At 40.4% G+C, this 24,440-nt stretch overlaps 1 protein-coding gene across 2 annotated transcripts in view; it reads right to left on the bottom strand.

The window, feature by feature from the left end:
- Positions 1-23,708, bottom strand: part of col5a1 (procollagen, type V, alpha 1) — an 82,443-nt gene extending 58,735 nt beyond the window's left edge. For both annotated transcript variants that reach the window (XM_078270639.1, XM_078270638.1), the window contains exons 1-2: positions 23,294-23,708; positions 4,765-4,932 (exon numbers count right to left, since the gene is read on the bottom strand). In XM_078270639.1, coding sequence (XP_078126765.1) covers positions 4,765-4,932; positions 23,294-23,393 — 268 coding nt within the window. In that variant the 5' untranslated portion in view covers positions 23,394-23,708. The remainder of the gene's footprint in view (positions 1-4,764; positions 4,933-23,293) is intronic.
- Positions 23,709-24,440: the final 732 nt, after the last annotated feature.

Here is a 24,440-nt window from a genome sequence, read left to right as displayed (position 1 = left end):
GTTGCATGAGCCATGTCTGTCGCAGAGACAATGACTCAGCGCTGGCTCAGGACAGGCTGTTTGTGTCAGCTGTGGGGCGAAAGGGACACCATGGCATAGAAGAAGAGGGAGCGGGGGGAGCAAAGAAATGAGAATGACTCATTTTCAAATTCAAAGTACTCTTTTTGGAGGGCAACAATTGAGAATTAATCTGACTCTGAATTGAATTGTAGCAGCATTTACAAAGCAAGGCTTCTCATTTGTACATCCGTGTTTATGCAGTGTGTCTGCACATTTATGGAATGTGTCTCTCAAACCGCTACTTTCGGGCAACCAGATGAGAGATACTTCATTCCTCATTTAGTGTGTATGTGTGTGTGGACACGGTGGGAATGGAAAGTCTGTAGTGCCAGAAGTCCTGGGAGTTTACAATGGCAGCACCATCATCAGTGTAAAAAGGTCTGGGACAAGCCCAGACAGGCAATCACATGCGACCCAACATTTTCCTCCAGATTAAATAACCAATTAAAGATGCTTTTTTATTTTTGATAAAATATCTAAAGTGTGATATAGCTGGCTTTTATTTGACCTTGAATGGACTATTCTCTAGTAGACCTACAGTACAGCTTTAGCCAACAAGTTTAAAAGAGACGGAGAGAGTGGTGTGCCACCCCGTCTCCAATTTCACACTGAAGACATTTGACATCTACACCTAAATTATTCGGTAACGCTTTACTTGAAGGTACCTACATAAGAGTGTCATGACATAGTCATGGGTTAGGGTTAGGGTTAGACACATGAACCCTAACTAACTCTAACCCTAACCATAACTTGTCATGACAAAAAAACGAATGTCACTTACTAAAAGAAGCGTTATATCATAAACGTTTATGACTTGTTCATAATGTTTATGACACGTTCATGACAGTGTCATGTCACTCTTATGGAGATACCGTCAAGTAAAGTGTAACCAATTATTCTTCTTTATCTACCAAATTTACAGAATCTTTATGAACGCCTCAAAAGTCAGGGAGGGGCAGGAGTTATGCCAGCACTCTGAATGATCCTCTCTCCCCCATCTGTCAGTGTGCATACAAGCAGGTAAATGGGGTAGAACGTCTTGTGTCCTGTAACTGGTCATTCAGTCATCACTGTGTCCAAATCCCCCCCCCCACTTCTGTATGAGACAAGCAGCATTCCAATGGGATTGCACAATGCTGCAGAGACAACAAGTGTACCTGTCTGATGGTGCGCAAAAAAAAAAAGGAGAAACAAGGACAAAGAGATACACATGGCGAAAGAGAGGAAGATGGCTGTGTGTCCAGCATGTACGCGGCTCTAATGGAAAAAGGTAGAACTAATAGTGTGTAGAGCTGGGCAATATATCGATATTATATCGATATCGTGATATGAGACTAGATATCGTCTTAGATTTTGGATATGGTAATATCGTGATGTGGCATACGTGTTGTCTTTTACCTGGTTTTACAGGCCGCATTACAGTAAAGTGATGTCATTTTCTGAACTTAACAGACTGTTGTCACTGTTCTATTATTTGCCTTTACCCATTTAGTCATTATATCCACATTACTGATGATTATTTATCAACAATCTCATTGTGTAAATATTTTGTGAAAGCACCAATAGTCAACACTACAATATCGTTGTTGTATCGATATCGAGGTATTTGGTCAAAAATATTGTGATATTTGATTTTCTCCATATCGCCCAGCCCTAGTAGTGTGTCAAGTTCAAGGCGCAAATAACACCATGCGACTAAAGCTCTGTAGTTTAAGAACAGTCTGAGAATGTTTTGATGGATGGAGCTACATATAATCATATGTCTTATTGTCTGTGAACAGCTCACTTTGATCAATAGAAGAGGGAAATTATTTTCCCTGATCCAACTCTGATTACTTCAGCTTCTTCAGAAGGCAGTAGGAATTGAATCACGAGTGATAAATGTCATATCATAAAGACATGAGAGGACAAGTGCAGACTCCAATGTTTTAAATTGATACCACAGATATATTGGGTATTAATATCTGCATCAGCTGTAGTGATGATAAAAATGATTGGTTCTCAGGTTTTGGCTAAATGTTCTCTCATCATGCATCCTCACTTACTCACTGCCTTGTAGAATCTCAGACTTTGTAATCATGTTTTTTGTTTTATAACCAACAAAAAATGAATTTCTATCTCCCTTTACTGTGTTTTGGTGTTGTTCATTTTATGCAACCTTTAGTAAAAGGCCCCACGAAGAGGTGGCCTTCTGTTAAAATTAAATGACACTATGCATGTGGGATAGGGATATCTTCTAACCTAATAAATGCAGGCACCAGTATTGCTTGTACAGCTTGTGATCTTGGCTTAGCCATTTGAATCTCACCGTAGGCCAGAGCACAGGGCCCTCACTGAATGGCCGATGCCATCTAGCCACAGCAGTCCAGACTATAAGTTTGAATGCCAAGTGATAGCTAACCCCATTCAGAGGCAATGCAAGAGCCACTGCATCACTCCTTTCTTCTTGTCTGTCATAATAACAACAAACAGCATGGAAGAAATCTCTTCTGCACAAATGTTCAAAGCTACGGCCAGGGATTTATGGCAATATGAATTTGTGTATGTACTCGTACATGCTATTTCTCATAGATTTATCTGGATACAGAGTGAGTTACCAGACGAGGACAGACTACTGAGACGTGGGACGTGTGTGGTATAAAACTTAAAAAGGCCCGGCGGTTCATTTTTCCTCACTCCTCAAGGTAAGAAAGGACCCTTCTGTTTCCAGTGCCTCTGTACTTTCAAATGAATCATCCCTTCCACATGTTTGCCTAATGATTGCATGTCTGCACTTGCTCTTTTCCAACACATCATCACAGTGTGGTTACGGGGTCACAAGCTCAATCAGAGCTACTGTGGTTTTTATTACCAACATTATAGTCATAACAAAACAAGCATGTTTGCATGCCTTTGCTTTCTATATGTGGTATTTTATTTTATTTATTTTTTTTAAACCTTTAGGAGGGAGGATGCTGTGATGATAATTTCAGCAAATTATACCTCCAGGCTTCGGGCCAAAGTCATAACTCAGTAGCAAACTCACTTAAAAGAAAGAAGAAAAAAAAAAGAGATGGATAAAATGATCTCACAAGTTTAGCTGCCCTCTGGAACATATTAGCTGTACATTCTCTTAATGTTAAAGCGAGACAGGGACCACGTCACAGACGCTTCGACTAGATTTTAAGGCCTTCAAACCACAGGCGGCTAGTTATTCTGTTTGCACCTTGAGACTATGTGGTGCCTGTTATTGTAAACTCCTCCAAGTTGGTTTGTTTTATGTAGACTGTTATTTCAGATGATCCAGAGTGGCATGTGTGTAATTATAGCATGTGTATCCAAACAGAGAATCATATGGGCTCTGCTGTCACCAAGCTTCAAAGTGAACAGTATTTGTTTGATTGGATAGCATGATAGGGCACGCAGGCCACAGGAGCTCTGTGGCTCTGCTTTAAGCCCCAAAGAAGAGCCATGATATTGATCAAAGGTCCACTGAGGCCAATGCAACATCTCAGAAGCTTTGTGGAAGATTAGCTTACAGGAAGGGTTAGTATTTATCCTTTGTTTTCTGCATCTAGACCACATCATTGCTCTTTTTTTCCCCCCGTTGTATATCTTTAAGCTGCAGGAAAACCAATCACAGTAATTCCAGAAGTTGGTTGTCTGGGTCAGAGAATTATGGTTTTGAATTTCTGCACTGTTAAAAAAAAAAAGAAAAGAAAAGGGAGCCTAGCATGTTACCAGAAAGTGTAGATGGAACACAAAGGGAGAAAACACTGCGAGGCAGCAGCAGTCTAGATAGAAATGATAGAGGGAAAAAAGATGGCGCTTGAGGGAAAATAAAGAGAGAAGGATGGAGAAAAGCGAGGAAAGATTGCCTGAGAGAGAGGAGAGAGAGGAAAGTACTACTGCAGCGCACCATAAAGCACTAACCCAAAGCCACGTCAGCACAATAGAACAAGGCTAAAGTGGAACCCCAGACTTCCCTCCCCTCTACCACCCCTATTTCCACTGCTTTTCCATCGTCCGGCTCCTCCTAGAGCATCAAATATTACAGTGCTGGATTTCTCATGCATCTGGTGTGTGTTGACAAGGGGGAAATAAGGGCGCATTATCTTTATCCATCCCTAAATTATCTTCAACATGTGAATACGTGTGACTAAGCAACCTGACTGACTCAATTACCAGAACTGTCCAGATATGCTCTCATTTCTGTACATGTCCAAGTCTTCCAGCAATGGCTGTAGACATACAGTATGTGTTTTGGTACCTGGTAAACAAGTTAAGTGAAAAAAATTAAAATGAAATTTTATGCCTAAAATCCCATAAAACAAAGGTAGAATTGAAATAAATAATCAAGTTACAGGAGCAAAATAAAACTTCTGCATGGAGGGAAAGTACAGAAGCAGGCTAGATGGGAGCAAATACACATTTCTTTCCAGCTACCTTTTAATGTTATAATCCCTGTTTACAATGATGAGGGGTGAAAGGTCATACAGCTGACCAGATGGCAAGACTGTGTAGCAGAGACACACCTTGTAAGATAAGTTAAAGATCTTGAACAACCATCTGTAGTGATGAACCTAAAGCAGTGGTGTGGGAAAATGATTTGAAAGTGGCTTTGAACTGGTTTGTTTGATAACGAAAAAAAAATAGAAATGCAAGAGGTGATTGTATTCATTTGTAGAGGGTGAGCATTACTGTGTGTCGAGTCAAGATACTCACCTGGATACAGCTGTACAGTGGGGGCGCTGAGCTGGGCTTCTTTGGATACTCTGTAAGCCACATCGGGTCCTTGTGTTGACCTCCGATGTGAGCAGAAACCCGTTGTTTTTTTAACACCCTCGGGTAAACTGTGAAAATCTAAAATCTTCAAGAGGTCTGCTGGTTCCACTACAGAGAGAAGAAAGAGACACAAAGAAAAAGAAAAAAGTTGTTAAGATTTTATTTTTAAATGGGTTAAAAAAAAACAGTTACATTTGTCCAGACTCCGTAGTGCACATTGCTAACTCTACAGCCCATGTATCATATTGTTTATACAATGCAAATACAGATAATACTCTTTAATAGCCCAGAATGGCTGTCTATCAGATAAACCTTAATTGTGACCATTTCCCTCTATGTGCTATATTTTGCAGAGTCAGAAGCCTTAGTTACTCAGCAGGAGATCACAGTGTTGTGGTTCAGAGAAGATTTCAGTTCAGTTATCCATTTAGGCGCTAAACAGAGATGTGCCCATTTATAGATCACCATGATCATGGGTTAGGGCTGCAGCAAAACCCATCCTTCCATCCATTTCCCTGCAATGCTAAATCTACCGCTGCCTCCCTTCGACCACAACCATACAATTAGCACACTTTCAGGCCGGTCGTCCCGGCTGTAACCAGGCCACCGCAGAAATACACTGGGTCAGAACAATGTGACATGGGGTTTGACCCTGGACCGCACCCTTGCATGCCAAAACCACCCAGGACAAACAGCTGTTCGTGCAGCCAGATGCACACACAACAAGCTACACGATGACATCCATTAGCATCCAGCCTTGTCCCAGCAAAAGATTTGGACAGAAAAGGGCACTGGGTCATGTCTATAGGGACAGTCGCATAAGGAACGGGGGGTCAGGGTGTTTTTAGAGGAGGGCAAACACTAAAGTGAGGAAGCAAACTAAATAGAGTACAACAGATGGATTTTATGGCCCAGGAGTTACAGAAATAAAACAAAAGACAAAAGCAAGCATGCTGGTGGTATTCTGCTGGATGCATTTTTGTGTTGTTATGGTGAATGTGGACTGTCAAAGGCAACCCCCTCGGACAAGAATAAAAGCATGCACGTACACCCACACACAGGTACAGAAGTCCCAGTGTCAGGCTACAAAGACCACACACACCGTTCAGAGAGTGAAAAGAAAAAGAAGAAAAAAAAAAAAAACGTTCAATAGCCCCATCCATCTGAGAAAGGGATGCTGGGAAAGCTGGAAAGGCGAATGGGCAGAGCGAGAGTGTTTGTACATTCTATGTTACCCTGCAACAACCTCCAGCTGGATGTCATTACACATGGCTCGCATTCAGCGCACATCAATTTAGAAGAAAAAACTCGACATTCTTAAACAGAGGTCTCCATTTAAGAACACTTTGGCTGCACGTGTTTGTCCACAGGTGTACAGTGATGGTGGTGGTGTGTGGTGGTGGTGATTATCTTATCATCAACAAGACAAAGACCCAACTAAAGGAAGAACACTATTCAAGACTGAGAGTCATGTCAAAAGTAACCAAGTTCTTTGATTTATAAAACACAAACACGTAAACTTCAGTTTGCAGCTGCAGCACAGACATTAGTTACAAAGTAACTTGTTTCGATTACTCAACAAATAAACTAAGATGTAGCCTAAACATACTCGATAACAGTTTAGACCTTTTTAATACACACAGTAGACAATCTGGAACAAGTCTGTGTAGAGCATTTCGAGAGGAAATGTGGGATTTGAGCGAGATACATTTGGTGTGTGGCGATTTCCTAATCAGGATGTTCTCATCTCAGTCTTTCTATCTCTCTCCTAAGCCATCCCACTCTTCCTGTCTTGGAGGAAGTCTATTATCCAATCCCAAACTCTGCAATTACATTTCTGCAACATGTACGAGTGGAACCCTGCACACGGGGACATATTAGGCAGAGGCACACAGATCTGTAAGAGCAATAGAGAAATATACGAATCCAAGCACCACACCCATCTGTTTCAAACATCCACATAGCCCAGCATGTAGGCATGTCAAAAGGATAACTATATTCATATTCCTGGAAGTGGACAAACCACAGGATGACAGGGCCTCTAAACAGGCGAAGGGTCTAAACAAAAAGACAGCTTTGTCTGTCATCAACTCATAATGAAGAGACAGACAGAAACTCTCCCACTGGCCAGAAAATATATATCATTCACCATGAGGTGATGAGGGAGGTTTATTTAATGAGCTTGTCTCTGAGCGCGCTGCAATAATATAGTCAAAATGTCAAAGTGTTGGGAAATGTAGTTCTGTTACAAATGCTCTTATTGATCCGTCAATCAAAAATGTGTTATATAGCGTTTGCACTTATTGGTCTGTAAGTGTTAGATTGTGCGAGCTGATCATGTGATATAACGATATAGCATGCACATGATGCAAATCTCTCTGTTTACACTGGTCGCTTAGCAACTAAGGCATGCCTGCAATAAACTTCTGTAAAGTTGAGTAAAGGTGTCAGAAGATACAGCATTAAGCACAGGGACCCTTGGGCGTGTGGAACTTATAAGCACCCAGGAAAGCATACATCTGCTTAATTGCAGCATCTGCATTTTACAACTGACTGACTTTTAACTGTCTGAATAAACATGTTCAAAAAATAACATTGTACACTTTATTAGACAGCCCAATTATTCAAAAACAAACACGTGTTAGAGAATAGTATATAGTCCTGAATTTTTCATCAATGCAGGACACTGCACGATCTTCTCTTATCCCCAAACTCTAGAAGTTGCATACATTTAGCATCTTTTAGACAAACTTCATGCAGGATTTTAACATTAAAACAAAATCCTGCTAGAGCTTCCTTAAAATCAAAATCAGTTTCAGTGAGACAGACAGGGAGTTACGGTTTCTCAGCTACTAACATGAGAGAAGTAAGTGACGCATTAACTGGCGCATAAAGCATTTTTAACAAGGACCATGGTTGACTAAAAGCAAAGCTCATCGTTTTTGCCCTTGTCTCAGCCAGCCACAAATGTACCCTGTTAAAGCCACAACAGTCTGCTTTGACCCTGCAGTAATTCCCTCGGACCTGCCAACATCAAGCAGCACGTTACTCCCTTGGGAAATAAATCAATCGATCACTGACAAAAGGAGTCCATACAAGGCATGGAAAAGGCTGTCCACTGTCTAAATGATGGAGCTTACATGTCACATTAAACCCAAGCTACAGTATTAAGGTCTGATCACGTTCCTGTGGCGTTAGCCTGTGATTCTGAGACTAGCCATAGCCTCCGTTTTCCATCTCCTCTTGATTCATCGTCATGTAGTCTCTCCCTACCACACACAGCCTCCCCATCTCCTTATATGGACACAACCTTGCATATAAGCCCTGCTGCCAAAGACTGGTGGTGACAGGTACAAACACTCGCTTCAAATCTTACCTCATATAACTGTAATACTCACATAGGCGTACTTCAAGATCATCCTGTCAACATGGCAACACATTTACTGCCATTTCAGTGTCACTTTGTGTGGGAAGGTGCTCGTAATGTTGTTATTGCTCTTAAACTTATTTGTAAAGTCTGTCTTCACACATGAGTGTCTAAACGCTAACAGGTAAACACCAGCAGTGGCTGATCGCAAACCTCATCCATTGATCAGATGTTTCCAACAAGCCACAGCCATTTTATTACTTTACAGATGACAACGACATACAAACAGGGATGAATTATTCAATTAAGTTCCTTTGGCCAACAGTTGCCTACACTCACAGAGTGCATCATAACAATATGGCCGTCATAACAGCAATAACAAGAGCATAATAATAACAGCCAGCTCAGCACCACAGAGAAAGAAGAAAAGTGGGAAGTCTGTGAGAGCATCCAGTCGATGCTAACTGTGTCACGACCCCTACTGAGGAGTGTTGCTTTTGCTAATCCACACTGACACATACTAATCCCATGAAGATCAGCAGCATTTTGGGAAGGAAACAATTGTCATCAGGACGTTCCATCATTCCACACCTGATAAGCCCTCATTTCCTCCCATCAAATGGAATCAAACTGTTCCACTTTCTCGTCTCCATTTTCCAATTTCCTTTTTCCTCCCTGCAAAATCTGTTTCATTCATTATTTCCACCGAGGTTTTTACATCCCCTGATGGATCTAAAAGTGACCACAGGGCCCCTTCTGGGTCATCTGGAGGTGAGCCAGGTGGAGAGGGCCAATTAGCAGCTTACGGGAAAAGAGATGGAAGGTGAAAGGATAGCATAATATATCTCTGTCCGGATGCCAACTATAAAACCAATAGGCCTTTCCAAAAACCCATCTGAGGACAGCAACTGTCTTTTCCAATAAAGCGATGGCTCACCTAATGCAAAGAGCCATTTTCTTGGTGGCAGTCAGGCAGGCACTTCAGAGAGTTCATCACACAAGCATTATCAGCTCTATTCCCCTCCCTCTTTGACGTATACTTCCTTACACACCTTCATTCATGAATTTCTGTCAGCGGCATTCGACCTTCCAGCGGAAGCTGTCCTGACCACATCCTAAGCCACAGGTGTGGGTCTCCGTCGCACCTTGTTAAGCTGAGATGTTTACCCACTTAGCATGGCGGTTCCCTCGAGGGGCCAACACCTCTGGCACTAGATGCTAAACATACATTTCCATCTGACCACAGCCCCTCACATCCAAGAGGCAGGTTCTCTGCAGATAAACAGAAACTGTTTATATGACACGGTCTTGTGTTCATTTCCTCTCTGCCAGTCTACCGTCCCTCTTTCCTTCTGCTGCTTTAACTATGCAACGGCATGAAAATAAAGAGCAATGCTGTAAACACAGTGCATTCTTTAAGCCTTAGCGCTCTTTGGAAGCTTTTTTTAGTGGGCAAAATAAAAACATCTCCTTTCCTTTGCCTCTCATGCTCATACATTGCTTCGATCAACAATCTGGGGGAACTTTTTTGGATGCCTTAAATGCTCTGATCAGCCACAGGGCCTCTGCTGTCCACAAGTAAATGCATTTACAACACAATTACAAGGAAAGGACATGTTAAAGGAGGATTAAAATAGGGAAGCTGAGCTGTTAGTGTTAGGTGGTTTAACAAGTTTAAAGGATTCACCCAGGATTTAGACTTTGCTGATGAAAACTCCAACTTGTCTTCCTCAAACTCTAAACAACACAAACTTGTTTATTGCTATAAAGCCCTCATCTTCAATGCTTCAAAACTATTTTCTTTCTCAAGATAAATGGCTGGGGTGTAAAGTATCCACTTCTACTCCCACAGTTAGGTCTTCCTGAGCCATGTGCACAGCGGGAACTTGTAAGTGTTATGTACAAAATTAGTAAGCAAAGTGTTGCATCTTTGATGTGATGTGCTAAAAGAGGAGCGGTTAACTTTGTCTTCGGCCTTTTATGGGTTTGTTTGTCGGACATGGGCTTGGCACATGAGGTTGCAGCATAGTAAAGGATAATTAATTCATAAAAGTATGTAGTTTAAGTGTCAATTATTTTAAGATGTGTGGTGAAACTTACGACATTACAACCGATTGTTGAAGAGATGAGTGGGCATGGTGTGGTTTTGCAAATATCTTCCCCTCCCTACCCCGTTACACTTTCTTTCTACCTTTTTTCTCTCTTTCTCTGAACAGTAGCTCGAGTGCCGGATACATAATCCTGCTCTCGGCTCAATGCCAAGACTGTGGTGGATCCCATTCCCCTAACCTATCCATGTACCCTTGATTTCCACAAATGCACACATACACACACACACACACACACATATCTGCAACAAGACTGTGACTCCAGGCGGCACCATTTCATTTGACAGGAGTAGGGGTGCCGGACCAGTGAATTAGGACTTTTTCATGGGGGGGAGATTAACATTCTTGCCTCTTTCCCTGCCCCCTATCCTCCTCTCGCCCTTTCTGAAGTGAGGCCTGACTCTCCAGACACATGCTTGACCTGGCGCTGAGGACAAGGAGTAATTAGCAGCCATAAAGAGGACCCTGCCTCTCTTGGAAACCAGCACAGCCAAAAACAAGAATGCCCAATGAGAGACTTCCCCCTCCTAGAGCGCATCACAGACAGGGATGGTGTAAGAGTTTTTTTTTTTTTTCTTTCACCTGATTCTGTTATAAAACTTTAACTGAAGCCAACTATTGTGAAGCTGGAGCCTCACTGTGAATGCAGCAGGTTACAATTAAGGCCCTGACTTTAACTATGAAGGTAACCCTAACCTTATGAAGGTAACCCTAACCCTAACCCTAAGACAGTCATCCTTTTACAAATGAAAAGTAAAATTCATCCGCAATAAAAAAAAAAAAAGCCCAAGACACACTTCCATCAACACTGACCTCAAGTTGTTGCTTATGGGAATCGTGTGACCGGACCTGGAAATCATACTGCAGGCATTACGTTTGCTAGATTGAACGCATTACATACACTGCATGGAGTGGACATCCGGTGAGAGAACACACACTGACATGCAACACATGAATAAACTAATGCCGGCACAAAACTGAACGGGATGTCAGTTAGCAAGATGGCGAGCAATCACACACACCTTCGCACCTTGGCTTAATTTTTCACTGCTCCTAATACACGTAAGCTATGCAGTGAGGCACTAAGTAAGGTTGCACCAAAGCTGCACCAACATACTGTACTACTCACACAATTCTGAAGACAAGATCACAGCTACAGGAGAATGGCGTACAAACGTGAATGCTAGCGGCTGTTAGTTTTCAGCAAACAGCTACTGTAAAATCCTACCAAGGGCTGTATGGTATGACCAGAAATCAATAATAATAATAATAATAATAATAATAATAATAATAATAATAATAATAATATTAATAATAATTAAGAAAATCATACATGTATGTTAATATTGATTAAATAAATAAAAAATACTAATATGTATGTAATTGGGGCTCCCTGAGAATATGGTGTAAAGTGAGATTATGTAACTTTTAAAACACAATTCTTCCTCTTAAAAGTGAAAAGTTGAATGAATGACCAATGAAAGACACTCACTCTCAACTCTATACTGCTACAGCCTTACTTGGTCTGGTATGATCAGTGGTTTATGGTGACTAGAGTTAGCAAACTTTAGATAGATGTTGCTGTGTAAGTGACAGTAATGAGTCAGTTCTCTGACTTTACTTTCTACTTTTGCTTGCCTATTAGGCTGACCACTCGTCGCCACAGTAGGTGCTGTTGAGCAAAAACGGCTCACTTGAATGCTAAATTATTAGCATAAGCAATCATCGTGTTGGCAGCTGCTTTTGAAGAAAGATGAAGAACGAATGCCAGCGAGGGAACGACAGGGACGGGTTTTTTTTTAGGTGACAACTCTCAAAGGCAACTGAGGCTGCTGTTTACACCAACTTGAGCAAGATTAATATAAGTCTGTAAATGACCTCACATGCCAGTACAAGTTAAGTTTCATTTCATCGGCCAGCTTTATTGCAGACATTTCAGGACACTGACCCAGTGACTGGGGCTGAGAGCTGCATGTGAAAGTAGCAGCAGGGAGGAAAAGGCAAAGCAGGAAATCAGAGAGTGAGATTTTTTTTTCCGAATGCCTTCATTTCCCAGGTCATTATCGACTCGTTCTGACTCATTCATAAGGAGATAGTCAAAGATCAACCACAGCCTCTAATTGCAAAATTACACGAAACACCACGAGATGAATTTAGAAACACAAGAAACGATAGACAGTCTGACACAAACACATGTAAAGACAAATTGAATTCTTCAGACATAGTGTTGCGTATTTACACCCAGAGACGTTCTGACCTTCACACACACACACACACACACATAAAGCCACGAGCGCACAGACCTGCAAGATGATCCAGAGAACAGAGAGTTTTTTCTGACCAGAGCTTCTCTTGTGTACTCTGAGGCTCAGTGCTTTAGCCAGACTCGTATTGCTTTAACAGAGGGAATACCAGATGGTTTACTTCACTGTCTCCACGCTGCAGCTCACAGCAGTGAGGATAAATCACTGTCTGCCGTCCAACCCAGACTAAGATGGAAAAACTGAGTCAAGAGATTCCAAGGCGCAGCTCTGAATGCTCATTTTACAGCAAGAAACTGCAGGAATAGTACAGGACATTTGAGGCACATGTGTGATGGCCTACTCATCTAATTCCACCCTTTTGTAGTTTTGACTCCTTTTCACAATAGCTTCATTCAGTTTTATTTTCTAACCTCCATTAGCAACTGTATTTCCCTCTGCCTATTTTTATCTTTTCCTCATTCTGTCTCTCCCACAGCAGATATTGTTTTGATGGCTGACTGCTGACATTTATGATAAAAGAGAGCCCTTGCAGCACTGTCATTAAAGAACCATTTCCTCTCACCCAGCCTCAAACATAACCATTATTCCAGCACCAAACACACCGACACAAAGCAATGAAACTGAATCTAAAACAAATGAAATTCTGCACAATAATGAAGCTTTTCGCTTTGTTAAGGACTATCTAGCACTGGCACACGAGCCATCAAACCTAAGTGGCCCATTTCCGTGCCAATTAAGGGAATCAATCCAAATATGCAATGTTTTCTCACACAAGGAAGACTTTCATCAGCATTAGTGAAATGTTTTTACCCAGTCCAAAAAAATTCAAGATCTTGACACCAATGTACAAGACTAGATGAGAACACAGCATTCAGAATGATTTACAAGGATATCTCATGTCCAACTACTGTGTGAAAGCATCGAAATTCCCAATTAAAATCCAGAAATGCTTCTAGACTAATACTGTTTCATAGGGGTTCACGAAATCAGAAAATGTCACGATTCGATATTGATTTTTAGGCTCACGATTCGATTCAAAAATCGATTTTCAATTCAAAAACGATTCTCGATTCAAAAAAACAATTCACAGCATGTAAATGTAGTTACTTTTCCCATGTGATTGCAGTAGACCTACAATTTAAAATAATAAAATAAAATATAAAAAAATATGAATCAATTTTTGGAATTCTATGAATCAATTTTCATTAGAATAGGGCGTTACTAAATACTGACAACCTGAGACAAAAATGAAGTACATGTAGGGAATACATCAAAAGAGCCATTTCCTGATGCGTAAGCAATCATTTTGCAACAACAATGTCTAAAGGGAAAGGAAATCACAAAGACAGGATGGGCTATGAGTTAAAAAGTAATGGCACAGCTTCAGTGAGTTGTGGAAATAATGACATACACAGAAATGGGAAAAAAATAAATGGAACATTTTGGTTATCAATCATTGTTCTTGTAGTAATGATAACAACCAACAACTGTAATTGCAGCCTGGAGTAAGGAAAGCTTGCCATATCATGTAGTGCCAAAAATGTAGCCCGAGTGCAATGACAGCCAAGTCAACCGTCAATTCATCTCCTGCTGACACTTTAACTTGTGTCGTACTTAAGCAACATCAACCTAAATTGCCTGGCTGACAGTAAGATAATTCACCTGAGTCGTCTACTATGAATCCTCAAAACCAGCTTCCGACTTCATATCCCTGGTTAAGTTAAATGTTTTACGACAAAAAAAGACATTTTAAGAGAAGATGGAGAGCTGCGAAACCAACCTTGTCTCCTAGAAATTACATTTATATACTACCACTCCTACAAACCTTGTTTTAACAATTAAAGTTTCATGAGGAAGCATAATGACTTCCTGGATTACTGTATGATCCCTGGCGTTCTTTTGTTTTTGTGTGCGTACAAAGTGCAGGACTTTGACCCATCCCGTGTGCCGCTTGTGGTTAGCTTTGCGCAACAAAAGCATTTTGGCTAAGGTTAAGAAAAGATCGCGGTTTCGGTTAGGCTACATACACGGTTAATACAGTCATTGTTGGACTTTTCAAGATGTAACCAAGAGCACAGTTTTTTCCCTTAAAACTGTTATGTGCTCAAAACACTTATTTTTGCTTTCTCCATTTTGTCTAACACATTTCTTTCAGCTCTTGCTTCACCGCAAACTTGTGTTTGCGGTCAAACTCTAGCTTGGTCCCTTGTTACAACAAAACCAAATGAATGAAGCCCAAGGCATAATTGCAAAATACTGCTGAATACGCAGAAAACTTGAAGTCTTGATTTAATGTTGCCTTTCCATTCCTACTCATTTCATCACCTAATAAAGTAAAATAGAATACAGCTGATGACAGTGAAGTTTCTGTAGTGACCAGCATTGCATTTCCCCTAGTAGGAAAGAAATGCTTACACTCTGTATTCCTACTTCCCTGGCTGTGGCTAAGCTCAGGCTGGGGAAGGGGGAATGGGGTTGGAAAGGATGAGTCACACATTGCTTTCCATGCTCAATGATTATAATACCCCATTACACAGAAAAGCACTGTTTCCCAGCTGAAGTGAATACTCAGCGTGTGAGCCTGGACCAGACTTAACTTTTTCACTCTGCCATGAACTAAGCTGCAACAAAGCATACTGTTAAAAATGAAATGCATTTGTGGGAGTCGCATCATGAGGTAGCACATCCAACTTTTACATCACCGATGTGTTCGTGTTGACATTGTCAAACACCACTGCCTCTATTTGGTTCTTATTCTTTCCTGTCAGGGAGTAAAGAACAAATGATCTATCTTTGCCTGAGTGTTTTTCTAGCAGATACTAGCTTTGGGCAAACAACACCTAAAGAGAAAACCATCTGTATCTGGCTTCAAATCAAGCACACTCTGTCATAACAGAGGACCATTGAGCAGTTGAAAACAATTCTTTGACCCTTAATTAGTCTGGAAAGGAATAGACGATACTGTGGCAAATAATGCACTATTTGTGCTGCACAAAGGATCTCCTTAACTCTGACATAGGGTCAAAACTTGCCCTGCATATTTTGTTTTATCTCCTATGTTGTTATCAGGCATTAGAGTTGATTTACAGAGGCCTTATTCACAAAGCCTGCATTTACAGGCTGAACTGCCAAATGCAATTGCAGGGTCACTGCTTTTCTCCACAGTCCAACTAACTCAGATTCCTTCCTCAGCGCCATGGCAATAGGCACACACAAGAAGCCACTTTTTCTCACTACCACTTATCTGATTGAGTAGGACATGACCTCAGGATTGCCACTTATAGGTGAGTAAGAAACATCCTACTGAACCCCACGGAAGAATTACAGTTATAGTACATATGTGTGCCTGATTACTGACGGAACGAGTGATGTCAATGTCTCAAGCCTCATGGCTGCCATGTAGCTTGGTGAGATAACTCAAAAGGCACATAGATCTGTGTCTGCCTCACCCCTTGAAGTTTGATTTTGACCGATCTCACCAAACCAACTGTTCTAAATGGGAAAAAGAGTGCACAACTGTATCTTTTCGCACAGTGGAATTTATGGAATCCAGATGTGAAGGTACAACTGTATCGTTGTCCTTTCATTCAGTCGTATAAATGGGTATGACATTAACTAAATGAAAAGGACCTTATTCAATAGCATCATTTAGGGCAACCAGATGTTAGCATCCTTTACAATTTACAAATAAAGCACACTGGAAGTTATGCAATTTATTACATTTTCCGTGGATTCAATCACCGCTATGCAATTCTCTAATTGGCCTCATAAAGAACTTACATACACAGTGACAAAAAGGCAAGGTTTACTTATCCATATAAATTCCATTAGATGAGGAGCTGTCCAGATATAAAGAGACTGTAAATGACAAACAGCTGCAGACCAGCTGTATTCAACCTTTAACCCTGTTAGGCTTAAACAAAAAAGAACCTTTTAATGACCCTGGATGTGTATGTGCAAACCTGGCACACTGCTATTATTTTTACAAATTCAGTTATAAGGCTGCAGATGTTATGTGATTAGGAATTTTCTGTTAAACCAGCACAGAATAGTGTATTTTCTTTTGAAAAATGCAACAGTATATTTTTTTCATGGTCCCCTGTTCCACCAAGAATGGGAAAAAAACATCTGGAACACATTTTTTCTGGGGTTTTGGAGGGCTTAGCAGACAGCACAATGGAACTTATTGAATCCAGATGTGGAGGCGCTCAGTGAAACAGCAAGGCCTTCTTCTGTTTATCCCTTTAAAATGTACATAAGGATAAAACAAATGCCAGCTCCTAATATATAGCATAATTCTTGAATCATGACCACATTGGCTAATTCCTTAGCATATCCGCTGGTCCTTTCAATACTGTCATCTATCAGCATCAGTAGCCTTGGCCAAAATCCATCCTTGTTTTCATTTGCACAAAGTATTCAAAGAATGTTATTTCAGCATTTTTGAGGACTAAAGTACTCTGCACAAGTAGGTTCTGGTGTGAATATTTGTTACGGATCAAAAACTTTTAGTTAATTAATGATAACAAACCACTGTGAAACTTTCTGAGAGCTGTGAAAAGAGTCCATTGACAGAGGAAACTAAGTAGAAAAAGCAACTCAGCAGAAACCCAAAGGAAACCATTTGAAGAAGAAGGTAGATTTGGTCTACAGTAAAACAACTGAGGTCCCACACCAGAAGGCCAGGGTGTCTATTACATTTAAATGGATGTAATTATTCAGTCATCTGAAAACATCAACTAGTTAGAAACAAGACAAAACACCTTTATTACCTAAATCACTTTTTCTGCATCCAAGTACAGAGTACTAAAAAATGTAAATTGATGCAGAGATTCTATTCTTAAAAATCATTTAACACAGTCTTCAAATATATTATTATACAATCGTTGACCTCCAAGAGACAGAGGATCTTATTGAAACAAGGAGCAGTGGGGCTTCAACAGAAAGAATTCTTTCTTCAGGCTATGAAACTGTAAACCTGACAGCAGTGGAAATCCTAACCTTCACCTTTGAACTCTGACCCTCTCTGCTCATTCTTAACCTCTATGTCTTATAGGCCTTCTGTTATTACCACTTTTCACATAGGTTTAAAGTAAGGTTTTCTCATTAATGCCAAGGCAAGATGACCTCCCTGAAGAACTGCGGACTACCACTTCACTCAGTCTCTCTAATAGAGCTTAACTTACATTCACTGCGTTAATCCTCTATGACCTAAGGTTGCCTATAACTTCAAACAATTCAGTCCAAATTGTTTTTAAATTCATACCCTTTGAGAATATACTGCAACATATTTTGTATCTATACTGTTACCTAAAATGCTAATTCATCTCATTTAAGCCAGCTAACTGTTTAACAGGCTAACGAGCTAATTTGACTGCAGACTTATCATTTTTAGCAAACCTGTACAATAAAGCTACACCAATTGTTAATTTTATTTTAAATGACTGCGTGTAATGTGAAAGGATTCCCTCATGTGACAAACATACAGAACATTATCACTCAACTCTACAGTTTGCCACAGCTCAGAGCATTTAGCATCGTTCCGCGATGCTAAATGCAGCAGCTGTTTTCAGTGAAAAGAGCACAGGTAAACCAACTGTACCCTACCTCCCCAGCACCAAACAGCATAGATTTAGCAACAAGTTAGCCAGTTAGCAGTGTGGAGCCTTTAGCAAGCTAAAGACCCAGATATTTTCCTCAGGAGTTAGTTGAGTTAGCCAGTTAACACCGTGGAGCCTTTAGCAAGCTACAGACCCAGATATTATCCTCAGGAGTTAGTTGAGACCAAAACAGAGATAGAAGGAAAGTGAATATTAAACTTACATGTGCCAGTCGGCCATACAACGAATGCTAATGTTGCTTTGTGTCTGCTGGATGTGTACATAGGCAACTGTTTGCTAACACATTGAACTTTGCTGTCAGTGTTGTGTTTCCAGCTTGATCTGCTGCCTCCAGGTGGTGAAAAAAATCACCAAAATGAATGCAGCTTTATAAATTAAAACTCGATTCTTTTACATTTTAATGACTAAAGATAGGTTTTGCATAGCTTACTGTACACAGTGCTATTTAGCTAAATGACTACCTTATTGTAGCTAAAAATAATTATAAATGATTTTAATTATTTCATAAGAGATTTGTTGTTCGAGTCTGAGTTTATAGCAGATCTGGGAATCTAATCCATTGTGGAACTAGTTACTGGATTAAATGAAACAGTTGTCAAACATTAATATAATGCCAGGTTGTAAAATAAACTATATAAACTGTGTGTACAGTCTTATTATAGTTGCCCAATCACTTTCCTTTTAATTTCAGTGGAATGTAAAAATATAAATATTTAAATACTTCAGTTATACCTGCATTTTATCGAAGTATAGTGTGTATAGAGTTGACAAGTCCCAGAGAACCAGTGCTGGTGTTATCTGGACAGGCCTCTGCAAGCTTTCAGATGAATGCATATCCAGGTCCTCCCTGAGGCTAAGAGGTCATGTTTTTTGGGTCAAGATGAATCTTTAACTGCTGACAAACTGGCTAATTGTCTGCAATTACTGTCTGTATACATAGATGGCACAGATACATGCAAAAATGTAATATTTTACCATTATTCGACATTAGTGTGAATTCACATTTATATTAAAACAAAAACTGAGTTTAATCCAATACTATACTGTAGGGGTGTGCAAAAAAACAATTCACATTTTTTAATGAAAAAAATAAATAAATTTTTGTTTCATTACATGGGAAAAGTAACTCATTTACATACTGTGAATCGTTTTTTGAATCGAGAATCGTTTTTGAATCGAAAATCGATTTTGAATCGAATCGTGAGCCTAAAAATCAATATCGAATCGTGACATTTTCTGAATCGTGAACCCTTATGAATTATTAATTAAGTATTAGTCTAGAAGCATTTCTGGATTTTAATTGGGAATTTTGATGCTTTTACAAAGTAGTTGGACATTTGATATCCTTGTAAATCATTTTTAATGTTGTGTTCTCATCTACTCTTTTTGCTGTATATTGGTGTCAAGATTTTGATTATTTTTTAATCGAAAATCGATTTTGAATGGAATCTTGAGCCTAAAAATCGATATTGAATCGAATTGTGATATTTTCTGAATCGTGCACCCCTACTATACAGTATTTAATGCTTAAAGGGATACTTCACCGGGAAAAGCGGGACGAGGGCAGGAGTTCGAGCTAGGTGGAAAGCTAACGCTAGCCGGCCACCTGTCCCATCCATCCTGCTTGCAAGTGTCCGAAACGCGAGTTCAGAGACTGCTGTGTTTTTGTGGAAACATGGCTGAACAACAGTGTACCGGACTCCGCTATCCAGCTTCCAGGCCTGCTAGCCTTCCGAGCAGATGCTGCTCTGTCGCCGGGTAAAGCCTACTACACACGGAGCCGATAATCGGCCGTCGGACAGTCTGGCGATGTCAATGACTCGAGTCTGTTCCGTGTGTTCCGTGCCGTCATCCATCCGAGGGGCCGTCGGCCTTCATTTTGGCCGATTTGACATGTTGAATCGGCGGGGCGGGCACTGCCGGCAGTCGGACTCAAATGACCCATCTGATTGGTAGAGTGCTAACCCGGAAACGGGGAGCGGAATGAACATGACTAGAGTCTCTCAAAATCTGACGAAAATCTTTTAAACTGACCTTTGTCGATCTGAAATGAAGACAGATTCAGCAAATGCATGGCATAATTCTCGCTTAAAATGTTTTCAGAAACACGTTTCGGTGAACTATTTTAGTACAATATGAGATCGTAATCTGAACAAGCCGCCATGACAGTCTGTCTTTGAATTTCCAGAGAAACCAGAACGCGTTCGTCCAATCAGCTGCCGGTTTTCATTTTTGGGCGAAAATACAGATTAGCGCCGCCTGCTGTTATGTTATGGAGACATATTACGTCTCGTTGTTTTGGTGTGTTCCAAGGCACTTTTTTGACCAACTCGGGTAGACTGACCAGTCCGTCTGGTCTGTGTGTCTGGGCCTTAAGACTCGTGGAGGTAGGCTGTGTTAACATGGACACGGACTGGTGCAGAAATGGGGGTGCTTTTATCCAACTACTGCCAACCGCTGGTTGAGTTTGTGACTGTTAAATGCCGACCGTTCTACATTCCACGCAAATTCAGGGCTGCGTTTATACTCGTGTTTACATCGCACCAAGCGCTAATGCTACCAATGCGTTAGCTGATCTTAGCCTATAATTTGTGTGCACTAAATGTAGCCTGTTTCGTATGTCATTTTTATATAGAGGTGTTCTTCCCGGTATCGGGAAGTAGTGGAGTTTATGCACCAAACCAATACCACGTAATAAAGCCCTAAAGAAAATCTACGTTAAAGTAGTTTATTTATGTTCTTTTTCTGTTATAACTGACTGTCAAACTGGATAATAAAAGAAAGTTCTGTGGCATTCATTGTTTTTGTTTGTTCATGTTTCACAAATAGTTTAACCTGAGCCAGACTGACAACAAAGTAGTCAGTCTGAAAAATATAATATCACATCCATACAGGGATAGTAGTATACAGCTGTTAAAACATAATAAAATATGACACACTGGTAAAGGATCGGTACTCGGTATCGGCCGATACGCAAGTTCAGGTATCAGAATCGGTATCGGGAAGCAAAACATGGTATCAGGCCATCTCTAGTTTTATATAATGTAATTTTTATATATTTTAAATGTGTAACACCACTTTAGCCACGGTGAAACGTTTTGTGTATATGGTTGAAATGACAATAAAACACACTTGAGTTGACTTGACTGCCTCACTGTTTATGTTTGTAGGCGTGGCTTGGGAGTGGACTCGTAGGGAAGCGAAGCAAGTGCATTCTGGGAGTTGTTGTCTTTCATTCACATGAGCCAAAAATACATGTTCTGGCTTTTCTCGGTCTAGAAGGCACCAACTTCTAAATAATTTTCATATTTCTACTACATAAATGACCCAATTTAATACATATTCATCTTTCCAGCGGTGAAATATCCCTTTAACTGAACTTAAATGAGCAAAAAGATTAATAAAAGTGAAAATCTTAAACTTCAAGAACAAGATAACTAGTTTACATAAAAATTGCATGTAGTTGGCATGTTGCTAGTCATCAAGTATTTCCCATTCGGCATGTGTCAAGTGTCAAGTTTCAGGAATTGTACCAGGCCCCTTGAGGATCACTTACAATACCCTGGTTTCTCTCCATCGGTATTAGGAGCTGATTAAATGCAGCTTGCAGCATCAAAATGGAAACAGTCCCAATTTCTCTTACGTCAACCCAAGTCCAACTCCTCCTCTGTCATCAAAAATGACCCATATCTGGATCCATCCGTTATACAGTGACCTAAGTTGTGTTCAGTTAACAACCAGTGTTTATAGGCAACATGAAAATAAACAGGCTGCAGTAATTTATTTATTTATTTAACAGTATAGTATATGACCTTGTAAAACCACTTCAACTGCATCTGGTTTTCATTAGAATCATTTCAAATTTCCAATGGCTTTAGATTGAGCATCTGACTCGGTGAGGCACAACATCACATTCATAGCATCAGCACAATCTTGGACACTTTCTCACTGTCCATGAAGCAGACAGAAGAAGCCACCTGTTCACCTTAAAGTCCTGTGTCAGAGCCTCACTGCTGTGAGGCTCTGACACAGCAGACCACCAACCATGCCAGGCAGTCTTAAGGTGCTAATAATACATGTAGACCAGACCCCACTACCACAGCACTGCGTGACCTCTGAACACCCATGGGACACAGTGCCACTTAAAAGTGTCTAATGATACATTTAAAAAAAGAAAAAGAAAAGTCCTCTTCCTACCAGTCTATATGTGGACTGGGTTTAACTGATATTTAAGTGAAATGCCAAACTTTTACATTCATATTTTCACACTGAGTGTGAAAATATACTATTATATGTATACTGAGTTATACAACTGTTACTAAGAATTATGTGGAGATTTTGTAGAAAGCAGTTAATGAAATATATGGGGTTTTGAGACTTAGCAAAGGGCCCTGTGCTTTAGAAACTGATGTCAGTCTTTAAGGCGGCTCCACCCTACCACTTCAGATGAGCTACAGCCCCTCCCTCTTATGAAAATTATGATCATCCCTGTCATCAGTTTTTTTTTTTTAAAGCTAAAGGAAAAAAAAGCCTTTTTAAAACTTCCTTGAACTGCACCACAGAAAATGTGCTATTAGACTACAACTTAATAATAAGTCTGCAAAATGCAAAACACGAATGTAATACCTTCTTAAAGTGCCATCTGAAAAAATACATTTTGTTTGTAAGTCAGGGACATAATGTAAACTATCCTTTAACTATCTAATGAATGTAAACTTTGCCCCAAGAAGCCAGTAAGATTATTCGGGCATTACATCTTTATTTATCAGCTATTGGGTGTTTTTGCAGTAGAAAACCTTTGCACAACTTCAAATTAGACCAGTACCTCAGAGACAATAAGTCGCCAGTTCCATATGAGCCTTTCTCGAAAGAAAACGAGTTCTCTCAAAAACTTGCCATCTTTTGATACTTTGACAAGTCCCATAGTTTCGGACAGACCAAGCTGAATACATTATGGCACCAATAAAGGCACAAAGATGAGTTTAGGAGGAGGGGCGGACATCACAGTGAGCCACTATAACCAAAGAGAAAAACTTTTTTTTTCCAGCGCAGTGTAGTAATCTAAAAATAATCCAAACTCCAACCACAAATCTCACAGCTTCATCTTACCTGAACTTGCTTGCGATGTGACAAAAAGCAGAATCACCGCTAAAGTGATTTGGGCGTCCCTTATCCTCCGTTTAACTTTCCATCTTATATGGGTATCCATGACCGCCAGAGACGTCCACGGCAAGTGGATTCAATTTTCAACTTGGAGCAACTAATTAGACTTGCAACAACTTCTGGTCAGGACGATACTGAAAAGCAAAAAGTCCCAGAGAAAGAGAAAAAAAGGGGGAGGGGGGGTGTATCGTTATTTCTCAAGCAGCCATAAGGGTTAGTGTGCGTTCCTCCAGCTAGTTGACGGATGGGCAGCCGTCTCTCCCGCACAGCTCCTCTCCTCTCTGCTTTTCTGAACTGTCCTGCACCACCGCGCCTCCGTTCAGAACTGCTGCCCACTCTTTCAGTCGTCACGTAGAGCCCCTTCAAGTCCAACGGAGCAACACTAAAGTCTTTCCCCCCAGGCTGTCACTCACTCCGCGGACAGGAGACTCGGGCAAATCAGAGGAGGCCATACATAACAGCCAGCCCTGTTATTGGCCGTGGGTGGGAGGAAAAGTTGAGGGAAAGTTTCACGCCTACAATTCTTGCATGGAGTCCACTATTTCCAGAGGAGACAGGCAGAGCGGGAAAAGCAAACTGCTCCTGAGACAAATCATGGAGAAAGGCATGCAATTTAATATGCACGGTTTTGTTTTGTATAGTAGACCTAGTGATTCTCCAAGCTGGGTCTGATAGTCAGAGTCATGATGAGATTTTGTTGTAGCCTATCAACAAGTGGGCCCCACTTGTCCATACTTCCACAGGGTTCAGCCAGTATCCTATTGAACATTACTTTTACTAAAAAGTAATTAAAAATGTATTAAATATAGTATTTAACAATAACAATAACAATGTAGAATATATACTATTTCATTATACCTCACAAGGCTGGATTAGGCCTACCAACTTTTTTTTTTTTTTTACTTATTCAATAAGTAACATTAACTTTATTATTTAAGTTTATTTATTTAAAAGAAAAATACCAAACTGGGTAACTGGCGGACCCACAGAGGCCCCTAAAAGGTTCACTGCTTGTCAATTAGTTTTTGATACATTTTTCAGGGACACAATAGGCTGGAGGATGAGTAACCTTGACTCCCAATGGACAACTGGA

This window comes from Sander vitreus, chromosome 16 (genome assembly GCF_031162955.1).
Source record: "Sander vitreus isolate 19-12246 chromosome 16, sanVit1, whole genome shotgun sequence".
NCBI lineage: Eukaryota > Metazoa > Chordata > Actinopteri > Perciformes > Percidae > Sander > Sander vitreus.
This window is presented reverse-complemented; position numbering and strand designations above follow the sequence as displayed.